Source organism: Gambusia affinis, linkage group LG12 (assembly GCF_019740435.1).
Source record: "Gambusia affinis linkage group LG12, SWU_Gaff_1.0, whole genome shotgun sequence".
Classification (NCBI taxonomy): domain Eukaryota; kingdom Metazoa; phylum Chordata; class Actinopteri; order Cyprinodontiformes; family Poeciliidae; genus Gambusia; species Gambusia affinis.
Window position 1 is genome coordinate 2,131,585 of NC_057879.1, and position 19,773 is coordinate 2,151,357.

The 19,773-nt window shown below is 38.7% G+C and overlaps 1 protein-coding gene across 4 annotated transcripts; it reads left to right on the forward strand.

The window, feature by feature from the left end:
- Window positions 1–307: 307 nt before the first annotated feature.
- Window positions 308–19,721, forward strand: ano8a (anoctamin 8a). 4 transcript variants are annotated; one of them, XM_044132991.1, is made up of 18 exons: window positions 308–661; window positions 4,782–4,892; window positions 7,002–7,134; window positions 7,222–7,360; window positions 7,512–7,608; window positions 8,603–8,719; window positions 8,872–8,999; window positions 10,003–10,164; window positions 10,921–11,073; window positions 11,649–11,775; window positions 11,929–11,984; window positions 12,070–12,144; window positions 12,914–13,411; window positions 14,062–14,238; window positions 14,348–14,539; window positions 14,631–14,762; window positions 14,928–15,038; window positions 16,892–19,721. In XM_044132991.1, exons 1-18 carry the CDS (start codon window positions 472–474, stop codon window positions 17,522–17,524), a joined length of 3,231 nt encoding a protein of 1,076 aa, XP_043988926.1. In that variant the 5' UTR covers window positions 308–471; the 3' UTR covers window positions 17,525–19,721. The 4 variants fall into 4 exon arrangements, with proteins under 4 accessions (XP_043988926.1, XP_043988927.1, XP_043988928.1 ...); XM_044132992.1 differs by having other exon boundaries at window positions 14,065–14,238; XM_044132993.1 differs by lacking the exon at window positions 14,928–15,038.
- Window positions 19,722–19,773: the final 52 nt, after the last annotated feature.

Genomic DNA, 19,773 nt, shown 5'->3' on the forward strand with positions numbered 1-19,773 from the left:
TAACTCTAACTGATCTGAAACAAGGGAAGTTTAGAAGATTTAACGTAAGACAGTGAGGGGGAAAATTTATTTTTATTTGGTTTATGTAAACTTTTGTTTTCAGCTTTATATTTAATGTGTGTGGATTATCATACACATTCAGAATATGCGTTTTAAATGAAAAACGGATAATGCAGATATATAGCAAAGCGATATTCAGACTAGATTGATCTGAAGCATAAATACGCCTACCTAGAAGAGATGTCCCATTTTCTGTATGTACCTGTTGCCCGTGCTCGGTGTCCCCGGTCTGTGACGTCACGCAGTCACGACTGGTGAGCAGAACTTGCGGCTACATGACATGTTTATGTTTCTCGTTCTCCTCCCTCTCCTCCCTGACTGCTACACACACCAGGCTGTCATTCCTACAGCCAGCAGCCATGTATTAACAGTAGCCTCCTCCGGGTTCAGACTGTCGTCTTCCTTAACGTAATGGAGCGTTTGGGCACGAACAAGCAGACGACAGCTGACGCCGACTCTGCGGCAGACGGTTGCAGCTGCGCCGCAGACGTCGACAGCAGAGACGGGGCATGGGAGAGGATGGAGACGACGGAGAGGACGATGCCTAGCGAGCACCAGGACAGAACCAGCAACCAGCAGCAGCAAACCGCCGGGGTGTTCGGTGAGTTCCCCACCCTTAAGCTACCTATTTGTGTTTCATGTGATTGAAAATGAAGACTTACAAGCCACCGTGCCCGGGCTTTGTCAGTCATCACTGACGCCGCGACGACTTGGCTGAAGGGTTTTTGGTTTAGCGTGTTTCCCTGTGACGGGCCTGCTGGAACCACAGGTGTATTCAGGAATCATCAGGCATGTCCTGCTGCTGCATTACTGGTTAAACAGTAAAAAAAAAAAAAAAAAAAAAAAAAAAAGGATATGCTGCAGCTCTTTTTTGTCTGGAGAACCGTACAATGAGGATGCATTATGAAATGTTGCTCTGTCCTTATCTGATTAGTTAGATTCACTGAAAAATGCTGCTTGTCTTTTAACCTATATGTTTAACCCCTTTATTTAACGGGTTGTGAATATGACTGTCATGACAACGTCATTAATATGACATAACACCTGTCATGAACATGAGTAAGTCTTCATGGATATTTATGACTGTTGTCATAAAGTGTTATTTGGTTAATCATGACACTTTTAATGCAAAGTTGACGTTATTCAAAATGTCTTTGTTATGACAACTTGTCATTAACCAAGAAATCATGATTTGACATAAATTTGTTATAAGAATATTACTGATTAGACTTTAAAAAATTGTGTAGCTTTATGTTATTAAAGCTAAAGTTTAATCAGTAATCCTTTTATAACAAATTTATGTCAGATCATGATTTCTTGATTTACCACTATATTTGATTTGTAGGGTTCTGTTTGTTTGGTGTGTTTCTTTTCAAACTCAATTGCTGACATAATACATATTGATAGTAAAGTGTATTGACATACAGTTTTAGAATGTATTTCATGTTAATAATTCAACTGAACTCAATTTGGCATACGTATACCACTCAAAATGACCAAACATCATCTTAAAGTGTGTTAGAAACAGGTCAATTTTATATTCTGCCATATTTGGATGGAATGTGATTTTTATTCTCTGTATTTATAAATTTCATTGCAATTTATTCCAATCCATGGTCATGATAGGAATAAACCATGACCATAGATTGGTCAATGGTCATGATTTTTTGCATCGGTGATGGTTTATCGATGCTATGTGCATCGATAAACAAGCCTCAGTTTCTTTGATTGGGAGAACGATGACTGGCCGATATTTACATGTGAAACCGATCTTACCGGTTTTATCTACCTTTGCAATTATTAACTTTCTTTCTATATTTAGTGACTTTTCAGACAAAAAAATGGTAAGGGGCGAAACAAAACTCATGTATGAACTTATCTGGCCTTAGTCACAAGTTCGAGTCCCGGCATGATGTCCTTTTCCACACGTCTTCCCTGTCTCTCACAGCTGTTAAATAAAGGCTACTTCACCCAACAAAATCTTAAAAAAAAAAAATTTGTACTGACCAAAATCAGAAGGCAACAGTCTAATTTACAACATTTGCACTGATCAGACATAAAATTATCAGCATTGTTGGTAACATTATGCTTAGTAACATGCTGGTTTTCCTTTTCCCGTCAAACCAGCGCTGACTTCCTGCGCCATGGACTCCTCATGGAGCCTGGAGCCATGCAGCTGGAGCTGTGATTCGGGGCAGAGCTTTTACGTTCTGGGAGTTGTCAGATAGGGCCTCCATAAATTGAACTTGTTTATGCGTCACACCCCAAAAGATTTTGTAGGATTAAGATCTGGGAAATTTGGAGGCAATCTTCAAACCATCCTGAAGCATTACCACTTAGTGCCAGGGAGTCTGATCTTGTTGAAACAGGCCAGTGCCATCAGGAAATACTAGATCCAAGAACAAGTGTATCTGAGAATGTGTCATCCACATTGACCCAAGGTTTCACAGCAAAACACTGACCAAAGCATCACACTGTTGGGTTGGCTTTCCTTCTTCTCATTGTGCTTCCTAGTGTCAGGTCAGTGACACACACATCCAAACGTTCAGGTGATGCAAAAGAAACTGCCTAACACATCCCACCCACTAACTGGTGCCATGATAAGATAAGAAGGCATAAGGTTCTGATGGATCCATTCTAACAAAGATGGTTCTGTGTCTAATGTATTCATATTTCAGTAGGCAACAGTTCATATTTCATAACATTTATGAGCACTGATGCCACTTAACCCCAAATATTATTCTGATTTGTTTTGAACTTCATAAGCAGTTGTTGTCACAGGTCCCAGACCTATCCATATAGTTGTAAGTTTTTAAATGATAACTAAAGAGTTGTTTAGTAGGGGTGCACTGATTGCTGTTTTTTGACTGATCACCAATATTTAAAAAAACCTGATTTGCCAATTCACCTGTTGGCAGATACCAATTTTCTTTTGCCAAAAAAGTTGTTTAATATTGCAAAAAAAGTTGATAAGATGGCAACAGGACAGGGGGGAAGAGGGTAACTATTGGTTTTGATTGATTTTCAAACCTTTATGGAAGTATCAAATATTGGTGGATAAGCTCGCCTTCACATGCAACTATCAGCCGATCACCAGTCTCCCAAAATAAAGGATGTCAGGGCTGATTTTTGGCTTCCCCCATTAGTAGCATAGCATTTTTTTTCTCTCATTATGCTGTATATTTACTGCTTATTTAAATAAGGTTTTTTGGGGGGGATATTAAAACTGTGACTTCCTTTATTTATTTATGTAAAAGAAAGTTTACCTAACCTTTTTATTTTAAATCTCACAAAGCAAAAATATTTGTTTTTTAAATTAATATAGACATGACTAACACACGGCTGCCTCAGGCTGGGAGGGATACCACAGACTATGAGTAGATGGGTTTGATCATAAAAAATCCAAGCTCACGCAGACACTGACAAACTCACCTTATAATTCAGTGAACAATTAGGAGAGTGGTCAGTCACTGCAGCTACTGCCTCAGCAGGAAGGAGTGTGAGCCACTGAGAGCCAGCAGGCAGCAAAAATGGCATCAGACCACGTTCACACACACACACACACACACACACGTATTTTGGGATTTCAGCTTTTTTTTCTCTTTTTTCTTTTTACATATATTTCTGTGATATACTTCAAACCTGATTAACTATATCACATGGTTCTAAGGTTTCTGTTTGCAAATACATCAAATATGTGTGAAGAGTTCATATTTAGAGTGTTAATCATTCTTTTTCACAACTTCTGTAATTTTCTGTGACCTACATGTGATCAATACATGCCTTTTCATCCATGACAAACAACCCGCAGTTAACTGCACATGCATAGAAGCATTGGGAAACCTGTGCAAGGTTCAGCTGACCGATAAGCTGCAGATTATGTATTGCTTTTCTTCCAACATCCACCTCCATGTCAGAGTAAAATCCACATGAGCAGTACGAGTGTGAGACAAACCAAAAATAACACCACTGATGTTTGTTTTGGTTTTTTTTTTTGGAGTCAGGCTTGAAAAGAGAGTTTGCTTGGGACTGTTTGCACGCCGCTCAGTTTGCAAAGTAGTTTCTCAGTACACAATATTTGCTCAGTCATTCAGCCACAGCAGCAGAGTCATTCTTATCTGGGATATCTTAGAGAAAATTTTAAAAAAGGAAGGAGTTAAAAATATATATATATTCAGAAGAAATAACGTCAGTAGCTATATTTCTATTACAAATATAAGCAAAGTTTTGTCAGCATTTTGCAAATGTCGTAAAACCACGCAATTGTGGTGTTTCAATTCAATATGAAATACAATTAAAATGATGTGTGAATACGTTTGTCCAAGCAATAAGGCATTTAAAAGCATGCAGTGCTGTTATCCTCCAGCTACTTCCTGTTGTTGTCTTCTTTGTGGTTTGTGCCAGCAGTAACATCTAGTTACTCATGTGATGCGAAAAAAGTCTTTCCATTTCAGTTTTGCAAAATAAACCAGTCCTCTCTCATCCTAGCTGAAAAAAACTTTTAAGCAAAAAACAATGAAACACATGAAATGTCAGATTGGTGAATGGAAATGCAGTTAGTGGTGAGTGGCAGAACCAGCCAGTCATCTGTGTTCATGATCATCACAATGATAAATACCACAATCTGTCTGGTACATGTTGTCTTTTATCAGCACACACTCACGGTTTTAATGTGCTTTATCCTTCCCTGTCAGACTCGTGTTTTTCTTTCTTTTTCATAGATAAACTGTTCGGGAAACAACTTCTGCTGGCCAGACATTACATCAACTCTCGCAAGTCTTGGTTAAAGATGGTTCCCACACAAAACTGTGACATCCTGATGACCTTTCCAGGTAGACGCTCTACTCTGACATATCCTCCATGTTTGTCCTGCGGTGAGGAGAGAAGGCACTTGGAGCCAGTCAGAGGTTTACAGTGAAGTGCTTTGGGGGATATTAAAAGCTGTCAATTAACAGCACCTGTTCTTTCTGCTGTTTCCTTTTAATGGAAGGGCCAGTAATGTGAACTTGAAGCATTTCATTAAGCAACCATACACGCAAGCAGTGTGAAGGAGCACATCCTGTTATATGTGTGGTGTTTAAACAGCACACTGTTTACTTATGGGCAGACAAGCAGCTTAAGTCAACATTAATTATTTCTGTTTAACTACACAATTGCCACTGTTGTCTCAGGCACCGTTTTTAAAAGGACAATGTGTAAAATAGTTTCTTGTTTTTATTTTCTATGAAAGATGAGAAAATGATCTAACGCAGCTTGACTGACCTTTAACCTTTAACAAGTACCACCTTTCACCAGTGAGCATATTAGTGCTGTTAAAAATGGCTTTTACTCAACCTTACTGTGTGTGCACTGATTAGAGATTATCTTTCTGGATCAATTGAACAGCATCAAAAATGCTCAAAGTGTTCTGTCCGTGAGAGGATCTGCAGTTTGGAACTCACTTCCTGTTGATTTAAAGTTTGTAACCAGTTTTAATACGTTCAAAACTCAAATTATGTCAAAAACAGAACTGTACCCATTTTTGATGTTTCCTGTTTCACTGTTTGTTTGTAGATGTCGTCAACATTATGCTATTTTAAATGATTATCATTTTAACTGTTAGAGGTACTTTTTAAAAAGCCCATCTAGGGATAAGTGCTGCGAATTTGCAGTTGCTATTGCTCTATGAAGCAAACATGGGACTGCTGCTTTGTTTAGTTTGTCTATGTCGATGTGTGTCTGTCCCTAACAAATAAACTCAAGTAAATAAATAAATTAAAATACTTATATAAAAATAAATCAATTACAGAACGATCCCAAATTTACAGGACTATCAGGTTACAGTTGGAAATGCACATAAAAACCAAAAGGAGTCACATTATGTCTGATTTATTCCTTTGTAAGAGAGATTCTAGCTCATTTGGTTTCTTTTTCACAGGTCTCTGTTCTACTCTTTTTTTTTTGTTTCGTACCTGCCAGAACTTATTGAAATGGGCAAAAATGGGCAAATAATATATATATATATATATATATATATATATATATATATATATATATATATATTATTATATATATATATATATATATATATATATATATATATATATATATATATATATATATATTATTATATATATATATATATATATATATATATATATATATATATATATATCTATATAAAATTATTCAATAATGGTAATATGAACAATAAGAGCATATATAAACGTCTGACTACTTGAAGAATTCTTAACGGTCGGTAATCAAAGCTTCAACACAAATTTTAAACTTTATTGAGCTAAATGTTTACAAAACCACAAATTAAATTAGCACTTTCGTATTTATCCGGAAAAATTCATTTACAGGAAGCCAACTGCTCTAAACATTTTAAAATTAACAAAAAACGCTAAAGGCAATAAATGACAAATTAGCTCTGCTATTAGCGCATTAGCAGATTAGCGGGAGTGGATCCACCACTGAGATTCCACGCATTTGGGCTAAAAACAAAACTATAGCTAAAATGATTCATTGGAATAATTGTCATAAATTAATAATTGAAATAATCGTCAAGTAATTTGGTAAATGATTCATCTTTAACTTGAGTAAACAAACTCAAAAAAGGTCATTTGCTGACAGAAGAATACTCTCAGAACAGTAAATAGGTCAAAACTGTGTAAAAAGATGCATTTTCCAATTAAGATGAAAAATCTCCTTTGTTTTTAAATATTCTTTACCCAGAACTCCTCAAGTGGGATAGTTTTAGTAATAAAACTATCAATAACTGATCACACAAAGGATGTGATTTTTAGTTTTAGATCAGCTGATCAACAACTGCTCTAGTCAAGCATCTCTAGAATAGACACACAAACTTCTACTATACCACGTCTGCTTCTGTTTTTGGACAGTAGATAGTTGAAAACATGCTGATGAACTTCAAATGGATGTATTTCTAATTTCCCCAGATACAATAGATGACCCCTCTCTGCTGTGGCTTCTGAATCAAATTCGTGTTGGAATCCCACAGGTCAGCATCCAGGTCCGGCAACATAAACACACCCTGACCCACGCCTTCTTCATCACAACAACATTTGAAAAGTAAGACTCGACCTCTTTCACAGGTACACGAAACCATAGCCTTTTATTTCAGACAGAAATTAAATCTTGCTGTCCCCCCCCCAACAGCCTACTGCGAGGAGCCGAGCAGATGGGCATATACAAGACTGTGAAGCCACAGTTTGGTGGTGGCATGCGCCGCTTCTCCTATGAAGAGGACAACATATATGAGAACATAGAAAGCGAGCTTTGCTTTTTCACTTCGCAGGTTAGAAGTCTGAGATTCTCGTTTTCTGTGTCATCTGGAATTGTTGGAATGTCCTCAGATCTTTGTGAAAAAATAAACAAATAAACGGATGTACAAATGTACATGTTATTTTATTAAATTCAATAAAACTATGTGTGCCTGTTGTGCTTAGGAACGTCAGAGCATCATTAAGTATTGGCTGGATAACCTGCGTGCCAAACAGGGGGAAATGCTCCACAACATCCACTTCTTGGAGGGGCAGCCAATAAGTGAGATGCTTTTTATCATCTACATTTCCCAGGCTGTTCTGCATCTTCTCATTTCTTTATTCAGGTTTTATCCCTTAATGCAGGGGTTAATGTTCAAAGTGTGGCCTTGGGGCCATGTTTGCAGCAGCTAAGCTAATTTTGTGTGGCTCATGGCTGCAAGCAGTGTATATGTTTTTTATGATGTAAAGCACTTTGAACTGCCTTGTTGCTGAAATGTGCTGTGCAAATAAAATTTGATTGATATATAATTGGGCACCCAGGACAGGCAAATGATCCAAATGAAAACTTTTTCAATTAAAAAAGAAATTTTCTTACAACTGAATTTTTCTAAAAGAGGAAAACATTAGGTACATTACAATGTATTCATCTTTTAATACTCATGTTTTTTCTTTTTGTTTCTTAAATTTTATATTGATATCCAGCAACCTTTACTGTAAAGCAGACATGATTTCACCAAAACATTTAAGCTGTAACATTTAATTGATTTACTAAAGCTTGGCAATATCAAGCAGTTTTCAAAGAAAATCCAAAATCAAAATCACAACATATTCTTGCTGTTGAAAATAGACAATAAGTTGAGTCATTGTATGACAACTGTACAACTTTAATAAGTACAAAACTTATCAGTGATTTATATATCCCTTCCTGTAAAAAATTAAGACTTTTTGTTTCACTAAAATATCCCATTTAGTTTAGTTTATTGCTGAGCAGGTAAAAAAATTATGTTCAAATCTATGTTTTTTCCTTATCATATTTATGTGGCTCTTTTAACTTGGTGATTTTTTACCAGAAGCTATAAAAAAAAAAGGTCAGCAAAAAGATGCAACATTGTTAGACTGCTATAATTTCAGTACCTTTCAAAAGTTTACATACCCCAAAGCTTTTCACATCTTTGTAATCCAAAAACTGATTCATTTCGTTACAATTTTATGTGATAAAAGAACAGACGCATCGAACTGGGAACTCTGGTTTTAGCCGTTGTCTGTACTTTTAGTTCCAGAGCTAATCGCTCGGGGAGTGATCCATCAGATGTTTCCTCTTCATGAGCAAAGAATACTCAACCAGCTGATGACTTCGTGGGTCCAGGCTGTGTGTGAAAGGCAGCCCCTTGGTAAGAAATACTAGAGGAGGACACGCCAGAACAATGGAATGCATCATACTGAATAGATTTCTTGAAATCGTGGTCGACTTCTACAAGCACAAAGATGGAGTTGTTTAAAGCAAGCTGAATATCCTCAGTTATGTCTAATAAATAATTTCCAGATGACATTTGCGACTACTTTGGAGTGAAGATCGGCATGTACTTTGCTTGGCTGGGTTTCTACACCAACTCCATGCTCTACCCTGCAGTCATCGGCTTTCTGTTGTGGATACTAGCAGAAGATGACCAGGTATCCCAAACCTTAAAGAGAGAGCTTTTGTATTTCAATTCATGGTGTAAAACTATGGAACAAGTTAAATGAGAAATTAAAACAAAGTCAAAATTTAATACAATTTAAAAAGAAAAATTAGGTCATTTTAACTTGCTATAGAAATATGGATGAGACATAGCACAAATCTGTATATGTAAACTGATGCTAACGCATATTTATGTGTTGGGGAAATAATAATGATTACTGCATTATTATTTTGTTATACTTACCTTATATTCCGCTTTTATATTTATTTTACTCATTCTATTCATCATATTATATTAAATGCAGTCATTTTGCATTTATTGATTATATTGTTTTTGATTTATAGTTATATTCTTGTCGTTTATTCCACCTTATGTCCCCCTTTGACCTTATACTTCCATAACAATGTTTGGTGACATATTGATGGTTGAAGTGAAACATGTACATTGCAGCCTTTATAGTATGTAGAAAAATTAAGTTCATAAGTTCATTTCCTGTAGCAGATGAGGAGCATCTGCAAAGATAAGGAACCGACGGTTTTAGATGTTTTCTCAGGGTTGAAAACAGCCACCTTACATCTGTGCAAAAAGCGTAGACAAGTGGATAATAACAAGGTCATTTCCTTTATTAACTGGAAGTCCGATCACCTAAACTCTGTATCTTGTGTTTGCATGACCAAAGACTGGACATGCAAAGAACATTTTAGCCAGTTTTACTGTAATACATATACTTCTTTAAAAAGGCAGCACATTGTCAGTTTATGAACAGAAATCCATGTTTTTAGTATTTTTCTCCTGTGTGCTGTAGAGTCATCCTCAGATTTTATATTTTCACAAAGAAAAGTTTCAAAAAGTACACATTGAACAAAGAAGGGGTACATCTTGGGTTGGAATGTAACTTCAAAGCAAAAGTACTAAAGAAAACTGATTGATCCTCCTCACAGCTTTACAATTAAAGTGGTGTAAAGTGACTGACTCAACCTTTTGTCCCCACACAGACCAGCCAGGATATCTGCTGTGTAGTTTTTGCTCTCTTCAACGTCGTCTGGGCAACTTTGTTTCTGGAGCGCTGGAAGCGGCGAGAAGCGGAGCTGGCCTACAGGTGGGGCACCCTGGACACCCCCGCCGAGTCCTTGGAGGAGCCCAGGCCCCAGTTCAGGGTGAGAACTCTTCACAATAAAAGCACAGGCCTCCTGTAATAATGACCCTGAAAGCTTCTCATGTCTTGGTGATGTTTCCTCTGACAGTCTTCTTCCCAACTCAGGGTTAGCCTAAAATAGCAGGAAATGGGATTGGCGGGTCCATGTGTTCTGAGAGCAGCAGAAGGGGCGGGGTCAGTGTGTGTGTGTGTGTGTGTGTGTGTGTGTGTGGTGATGGGGGGGTGTTATTAGGTTGCATGCCCCCACAAAAAGAAGTTGTGATGGATAAAAAGGCACACTGGTCACAGGTGGGCAGAGCCTGGCTACCTCTGTCAGTAGAGCGTGAGACTCTTAATCTCAGGGTGGTGGGTTTGAGCCCCATGTTTGGTTCTTGCTTTTGTCAACTTTCAATTTCTTTTCCACATAAACATGATCTGTTTATCATATTTATAATAAGCACATCATAACTGTTAGATCAGTGTATATTAATTAATTACGAATTAATTCAATTAATTATTGATTAATATTAATTCAATACAAAAGTATTTTATTGATCCCAAAGGGAAATTAAATGTTGGTGTAGAAAGTGATGGCTGTTGGCAGGAAAGAGCTCCTGTACTGGTCTATATAAAAGCAAATTTGAAAAGCCTCTGACTAAAGACAGTCTCATGGTCAGGGTTGTTCATAATGTTTTTTTTTTTTTTTTGTAAAATCCTTCTTTGCATCATCACATCCACATTCTTTCCCAACAATCTCATTTGTAATATGTGCCTGCAGGGTGTGAAGCGGTGCAGTCCCATAACAGGCTGTGAGGAGTTCTACTACCCCGCCTGGAAGAGAGCCGTGTTCAGATGGCTAGTCAGCCTGCCGGTCTGCCTGCTCTGCCTCTGCTTCGTCTTCCTCGCCATGCTCCTCTGTCTTCAGCTGCAGGTCTCTGTTGGACAGCGCTGTCCACCGTGCTAAACAAAAACAGCTAATAGTGACACAGCTCCACAGCCAAGCATAAAGAATCCAATATTACAATAGTATTCAATTTTCAAACAGGCAAAATATACATGTCATATATATATATAGTGTCTAGTGCTAGTTTTATGACACACATAGCGTCATCTAGCCCTTTGAAATCTCAAGATGTAACAGCCACTATAAATAAAATGTATTTGTCACATTTACACATGCATTTCATCAAGAAATGTATGAATATATTGTATTTCCTTCTCCTTTGTTCTTTTTATATTTCCTCACCTCCTCGTTTTAATTTTTCTTTGTCGTTATGCAAATGAGGAGGGCGGTGTCTTAAAACTTCAACTCTTCCCTATTGGTTGGTCATGTATTTCTAGATGAAAATGCATGTGTAAGGAAAAGTAAAAAACAAATTCTATTACTTTCTGCTTTTATTTTTATGTCAGTTTTGGTCCTCCATGGTTTTCATGTCATGACTGATAAATAACAGCTGTGAGACTGTCACTAGTTCTGATTTCATAATAATATTCTTCACTTTGCAGGAAGTGGTGATGGAGATTCAGGAGCTGCCTGGTATCACAAGATTCATTCCTAAGATACTTCTGGCCATCACTGTAACTGTATGTGACGAGGTGTATAAGAAGATTGCCTACTGGCTTAATGACATGGGTAAGAATCATTTTGTCAAATGACAGAAATCTGTTGTAGCTGAGTTCTTTGATAAGAAAGGGAAAGGATGGTGACTGGCTCTCCATTTCTCCAGCAGAAACAGAAGTAGGAAACAGAATCTCTCTAACGCTTCATGTTTATTTGTTCTTCCAGAGAACTACAGATTTCAGAGTGCCTACGAGAACAATTTGATCATCAAGATGGTTTTTGTAAGTTACCCTGTTTTGTTTTGTGGTTTGTTTTTCAGGATAATTTGGTTTTCTATTTCTTCTTAAGTCTTCTTGTTCTTCACAGTTTGAATTCATCAATTCTTACCTCAGTCTTTTCTACATTGGATTCTATCTCAAGGACATGGAGCGACTGAAGGAGGTAAGAACTTTGAAGAAAATTAGAAATTTGAAATCGGTAGTACAAAATGAAAAAAAAGAATTCAGTAGTTGCTATTTGTTTTGGAATATCAGTCAGTTTTGAGCTTTGGCAAAAACTTTTCCAGCCCTGTAGACTCATTCAATTCAATTCAGTTTATTTATATGGCGCCAGTTCACAACACATGTCCTCTCCAGGCACTTTACAATATTAAAATTAAAATTACAATTAAAATCAGACTGCAACTTCCATCAGTGTCAAAACCCTCTGACTTCAACAGAACTGTTGCTGAGCATGTCTTTCTTCTCAGCTTTTTCAATGCTTTTGTTTTGGAAATATGATGACAATTCTGGAATTTTTACCTTAAAAATGTGTATGAATTCTGGTGGTAATATTAAATAACATATTAACAAAAACAGAATCTTATGACTTGATAATCATTATAATGTTGATTTTAACATAAGTTTATGTCAGTTGATATGTCTACTTTAACTGAATACACACATATATACTCTTACTTTTCAGAGTAAGAGTACTTACTCTGAAGAGTAAGTATATACTCAATGTGCACACATCTATCCATGTATCCATAACCTGTATCACACATAACAATACACATAAAACATAAATTCCATTTAATGTCTGAGAAGGTGTAGGAAGAAGTAACAATGTATTTAATCGTACCCCTTCTCCAATACTCCATAATAACAAACATATACATGCGCATATAAAAAAATATATGTTGTATGTAAAGTCTCTGTTTTCCTTTCAGATGCTTGCTACTCTGTTGATTTTCCGCCAGTTCCTGCAAAACATCAAAGAAGTCCTTCAGCCATATCTCTACGAGCAAAGCAAGCTCGGTGTCTTCACCCCAAAGATCTTATGGGAGCTCCTACAAGTCATCATTCTCAAGTATGGGCGCTTGGCTCTTGGGAAGGCACAAGCCTCAATGACGTCCTACTCCTTCTTGAGTCCCAGAGGAATCTCAAACAGTGACGCTGCGAACTGTGTCCAGGAACCAAGGAGAAGAGGAGATCTGAAAGCTGGCTTCAGGCTCTCAGAGGAAGAGTGGGACATGAACGACAGCATTATGAAGCATCGGAAAGTCAGCTTCACTGAGAAAGTGGACTACAAGAATGTCAAGATGGAGACCCAGGCTATGGAGGACAGTTTCCTGGAAGACAGTCCGACTATGGTGGAAGACGGGATGGATCCATCCAGTATTTTTGACAGTTGCGATGAGGACAGTGACTGTGAATCGCTGTCTCAGGTAATGTGGTCAGCAATGTTTCTGTCTACTGGTCAGGGTTTATCAACGTCTTAAGGGCCCAGCATTGTTGGGCCAAAGTCGACAATGCCCAACTAAGGTGTTTGCTTTCACAAACACCCTTCAAGGTCCACAAGACATACTGATCTGAGCTCCTGTGAAGCCCCTCCTACTGCAGTATATGTCATGGTGTTTCGTCATATGTGTGGTTTACAACAGTGTTGTAAACTCAGCAGTCATGGCAGAGAGGAACCACTGTACTCCAAGTTCGATAGAATGAGAAGGAGGCTGGAGAAGTTCAGTGTTCACTGAACGTACTACCTCATGAGCTTAGTCAACCCCTCCTCAAACTACCCATCTTACATCTACCCATCTTCAGCCAGAGGGCTGAAAAAACTGTTTTTGGATGTTGTGTATTTGGGGCAAACACACCCACAAATTCTGACCAATCTTCATAGGTTTACATGAAGCAGGGAGCATATGTTCTTTGGGGGAAGAAGGGGTGGACGATTTTGTTACCCAACTGCAACAATGAGAACCAATTTCAACACGTTGGCTTGACCATGCTAGACCCTTACAAAATTATGTGAATAAATACACATTAAAGATGTCTCAGTTGCACAGAAGTATTATTTTTAATATTTTTCCTTCAGCAGGAGACCAAGGAGAACATTAGTGTGTCCTCTTCAAAAGAGTCCGACTCCGTCTGCCAGAGAAGGAATGTAGGCGAGCGGAAAGATGACAAGAAATCTTGGATGGATCCACCAGAGGAACCCAAAACCGTTGCTTTGACTCAGGCTGAGATAGAGAGTTGTATGCAGACTTATGAGGTAGCATTCCGGATACATGTTTCTCCAAAATTATGCCTACTCACAGTTATGTGAACACATTAAAAAAATGTGACTAATCTTTTTGTGCTGGGACATTTGATGTGAAAAGGGAACACTTCAGGACTACCAGGAGATGTTCATTCAGTTCGGCTACGTGGTGCTCTTCTCCTCGGCCTTTCCCCTGGCGGCCATGTGCGCTCTTATCAACAACATTATTGAGATACGAAGTGATGCCCTGAAGCTGTGCACCGGCCTCCAGAGACCGTTCGGACAGAGAGTGGAGAACATCGGACAGTGGCAGGTTGGTTACTTCCAGCTTGGAATTGTCAATAATGCCTTTTGGGCTCCCACTTCAACACCCTGTAAATTTGTCTGCTTGTTCTCAACAACAGACTGCAATGGAGGCCATGGGCTTGATAGCCATTATAGTTAACTGTTACCTGATTGGTCAGTGTGGCCAGCTTCAGCGTCTGTTCCCCTGGTTGAGCCCTGAGATGACCATCATCTCCATTGTCTTGCTTGAGGTATTTCCTGCATACTCATTAAATCTGAAGATGTTCTGACTAGTGTAGGCTTTATGGTGTGTGTAAGACTTATTTATCCATCAAAACACAGAATGTGAAAATGAATGTCTTGTACTCTGATGTGTTGTGTTCAGTTTGTCCCTTTGTGGTCTTGTGGGTTTTCAGCACTTTGCAATCCTCCTAAAGTACGTCATCCATGTCGCCATCCCTGATATCCCTGGCTGGGTAGCAGACGAGATGGCCAAGCTAGAGTACCGACGAAGGGAAGCTTTCAAGGTATATCGCTACATCATAGCTTGAAAGACCTTCTGCCAACATCAGACCTGCTGTTGGCTGCCGATTGGCCAGTTTGTGTTGTATTGTTGTATATCTGTGTGTACATGTCCCTTGGTTTCTTGCTGTGTGTTAACCTGAAATGCTGTGTGATCCAGTCTGTGTTTGGATAGTAGCAGTGCATGATGTCAGTCAACTCTCTGTACGCTGCTCCTTTTTCAAATATTTTCAGTTTTTTACTTGTCACGCTTCAAAGGACAACAGTGTTAATATCAGAGCAAAATAATCAGAGTTACAATTAAAAAGAAGTTTTATATGTAGTGATGCACAACATATCGCAAATATATTGTCATCACAGTATTATAGAGCCCATTATTCATATCCCAAAAGATTGTTTGGAGTGCAATGATGATTATGATGAGCACTGTTATTGTGATCACAAAATGTATCAATATTATTGCCATCACAGTATTTTCTAATATTGTGCAGCCCTAATTTCATTTATTAAGAAAAAAAGCCTTGTGTGATAGAACCTGCATGACATTATACAGGTTTAACTTCTTTGGACTTCTTCTGATCCAAAGAAAATCAGAAGAAGTTCAAAAACACAAGAGAAGCAGTCATTCTGGAAAGGGTTACAAATCCATTTAAAAAGCTTTACGACTGTGAGAACCGTCATCCATACATAGCGCAAGTGTGGAACAATGGTGAACTTTCCCAAAATGACTACAAAAGTGCATCGACTACTCATTCAGGAGGTCACAAAATCCCAGAACAATGTCTAATGGTCAGCAGGCCTCACCTCAGTTAAGATCAGAGTTAAGGGATTGAACAATGAGACAGACAGACTGGGCCTATAAAATGGCCTAGTGAGAGTTTCAATGTGAGACCTATGGCTGACAAATTAAAGACCAAGGTCTCATTTGCAAAAATAATTTTTTCCTTGACCTCTTAATAGCTCAAAACAAAAGAAAGTGATGGGTTTAATGGCTTACTGACAGCTTTTACAAAAATGTATTTTGGACACACCTTCTCATTGAATTCAATCAGAAAGTATGTCCAAACTTTTGGTCTGTACTGTATATGCTAAATATGAGACAGATAATGTATGAAAAAAAGCAAGCTTCTCTGGCTCCTATTGCTATGTGCAGAAATGCACCACTACCAGTGAGAGTTTGATTACACATCCGCATCTCACCAAACAAACCAGACTTTCTAGAGAAAGCAAATAGAGTTTCATTAAAGTGGACTGAACAGAGGATGTTATCAAACTCTGATGCAGAGCAAAAAAGTGAACTCTGGTCTGTCTACAAACCAGGTCTTGATTTGATTGAGGTTAATTACAGTGTGGTTTGAATACATATGTGAACGCCAAGCGGTCCAAATACCATTCCAAAAGCAGGAAGTGGATTACAACACAAGGCATTCTGGATAAATACAACAACACAAACATGTCCGTCTAGCAGAAATGGAGAAATGACTTTGGGGTCTTTTACCAAGGACAAAAGAAAAATCGTCCAACCACTAAAATCTGACACCACTCCACTTTTGTTCACATTTTGTGAAGAAGGAAGATGCCTTCCGTGTCAGGGTCAGGTGTTTCGTTCAGTGTTTCTTAGGTGAGGGGTTAAACAGGTTTTCCAAAGGACTTGTTTGGTTTGGCTCAATGCTGTGTGTAAGAGAACACAACACATGAAAATGGACCAAACGCTGCCTTCTTGGTCCCCAGTCAAACTGAGTCTGCCAGACTATCGAGTCTGAAAACACCCTTAGTTTACTGTCGGAATGTAGAACACTTTGTGGTTCTGTAGAACGTTTCTTTTCGATCACTTTGTCCTAACTGTTTCTCCTTTCAGAAACATGAGCTGCAGGCACAGCAGCACTTCCAGCAGCAGCTCCGGCGCCGCCGGGAGGAGGAGGAGCTTCACCGTCAGGCCGAGCTGCAGGCAGAAGCTCGTCATGAGAGCGACCATAAGGCGGACATGCAGCACCAGCACCACAACGACAAATCACAGGGCAGCAAGCCTGGCGACAAGCCCAAGAGGCCAAGCTCCCTGCTGGGGAATAATAACGTGATGAAGCTCAAACAGATCATTCCTCTCCAAGGGAAGTTCTCCTCTGGGACATCCCGGTCACCAGCTCAGTCCCCGACGGGAGGCGAAGCAAAGCTGCCTGGGTTTCTGAAGTTCCTAAAGTCACCTGAAGCAAAAAAAGAGCCTGCGGCAGCATCTGGAGGAACGTCAGCAGTGACGTCTTCTGCTCCCCCTGGTGGACAGGAGAAATCACAATCCCCAAACAGAACATTTAGTCCAGGGAAGCTGTTCAATTTTAGCAAATCAGAGGGTACTGTGGTGTGTGCTAATGGCACACAGCAGCCAAACCAGGCTACTAACTCTCAACCTAACACAACCACAGAGGAATTACCCTCAAACGAGTCAGATAAAGGAGAATCAAGACTACAGACTGATTTAGAAAACCCAAAGACCTAACAAATGATCACCCACAGCAACGTCATATTAGGAAGGGAAAAAAAATGTACAAATGATCATGCAAAATGTAGAGGCACTGATGCAACTCCATAAAGCGTGCTGCTGTCTCTGTGTACACTTAATTACCTAACTTCCATGTATAAATTGTACAGTAAGTGTCACTGATTCTATGGGGGTTCAGTAACAGTGCAGCCTGATCTGAGACAATACCAGAGACTGAAATGGTCCAGAACCAAGACAGTAGAAAGGCAGTTTGTAGGTCAAACTTCCAAGTTGGTGTTGGTACTGAATGCATGTTTTCATGTGCATGCGTGACATGTTCACTGTCTTTTCAGTTGCAATGCACATTCAAAGCCATTGGGATTCTTCTGCACTAGGTCAGATATAGTCACTGTGAACATAAAAAAAATCTATTTTTCCAAACTTTGATTTTCTATGAATTTATTTTACTACATAATTTAGTGACTGTAACTATATGAGGCAAATAAATGTCACTTAGTTCAATGTCCATGTGAGAGAAACAGGATAGGAGGAGCTGGTCTTTCTTTATGAGAGACCATGCTAGTGCTGGGTTCTGATGCCTCCAGGCAGTGGGGCTGGGGGCCGGAGGGCAAACTCTGACCTATTGGTTCAGCCACCACTGTTTCAACTTACAGTGAGGATGAAAAGTGAGTACACCTTGTTTGTTCTTGGGTTTGATATATAATAGGACACAATCAAATTTCACACACCGTTTTGAACAAAAAGTAAACCATGATGGAAACCCTGGTGAAAAAACTAAGTGCACCTGTGGTGCCTTCATGGGACCTTTAGAGGGGCTGTAGCAGCAGTTCATTAACTGATTATTATCAAAATCAGCACCACCATGCAATTGTTAGTCATGACAGCTCAGTATTTGTAAAAATTTAAACACAGAGAGAGATATTTCAAGTCTTAATTTCTTCTAGCTTTGATGATTATGCCTCACAGATCCTGGCAACCCAACATTCAGTGTATCAGAATATTTCTTAACAGACATGTCAGGCTTCTGAGAATGATGTTTATTTCTATTCCCTTAATATTTGATTGGGGCTCTTTGTGCATGAATTACTGCATAAATGCAGCGTGGCATGGAGGAGGTCAGCTTGTGACCCAGGTAGCTTTGACAGCGGCCTTCAGGTCCCTCTTGGGTTTTCCACTTGACGGGAAAGATTAGGTATTCTTTACAGGGTTAAAAGTCAAATTCACACATTTTTGAATGGATTCTTCTTGACAATCGTCTCAAAGCTTCAATTATGTTGCTGGCTCACCTTGTTCACACATTTTTCTTCCATTCAACTTTCTATGAATATGCCCCAGATACAGACCTCTGCGAACCAGCAGCTTCCTCAGCAATCACCTCTTGTACCCTCGCCTCCTAGTGGATGGTATCTGTCACTGTCTTATGCTCCAGTCAGAATGTTGTGTTTTACCAACCCAGCCTGAGGTGCTCAGGAAACCTCTGCAGGTGTTTTCAGTCAGTTAGCTGATTAAGGTGTGAACTGTGAGTTTTCAGTGTTTAATATCGCCACAATTTTCTTATATTGTGAGACACTAAATTGAAGGTTGCCGTTATCTTTAGGACATAATCATCAAAAATAGTAGAAGTAGAGGCTTGAAAAATGCCAGTGTGTGATGTAGCTATACACGAGTCACTTTCTGAAAAAAAGTGACAAAAACTATAAAACTTTTGAACAAAATGTTTTAAGTGTAAACTGTAATCATGAGTGGAAAACATTTAGAAAAGAAAAGTTGTCTATCTTCTTATTGACAGCATTACAAAAACACAACTGCTAGACCATAATGCACAATGTAATGTTTCTCAACATTGTTTTACTACAAGGCCTGCTGAATCATGACAGTGTGAATGAAGGTACACAGTTTTGTACATTCAAATGAAATTCAAATTGAAATTATTTTTTTTTAAAAGAACAGATGATTTTTATTGTACCCTGAAACATAAAACCCAAGAGCTGAAACAGGGTGTACTTTCTTTCTGTCATGACAGTAGAGGTAAGTAGGAAGAAGGGCTGTTTTTTTCCTTGAAAGTTTCTCCAAAGCTTTCTGGTTTTTGTCAGTTACTGTGTGTCACCATGTACGTTTATACAAAACGCTGACAGTGCATATATGCAATAAACTCGGACACATTCCAAACTCGTCATGTGAGAGCTGCAACTGTTCTACTGAGAGGTTGAAAGAACTGTCCAAGTCAAATATGCTAAATGTTGGTA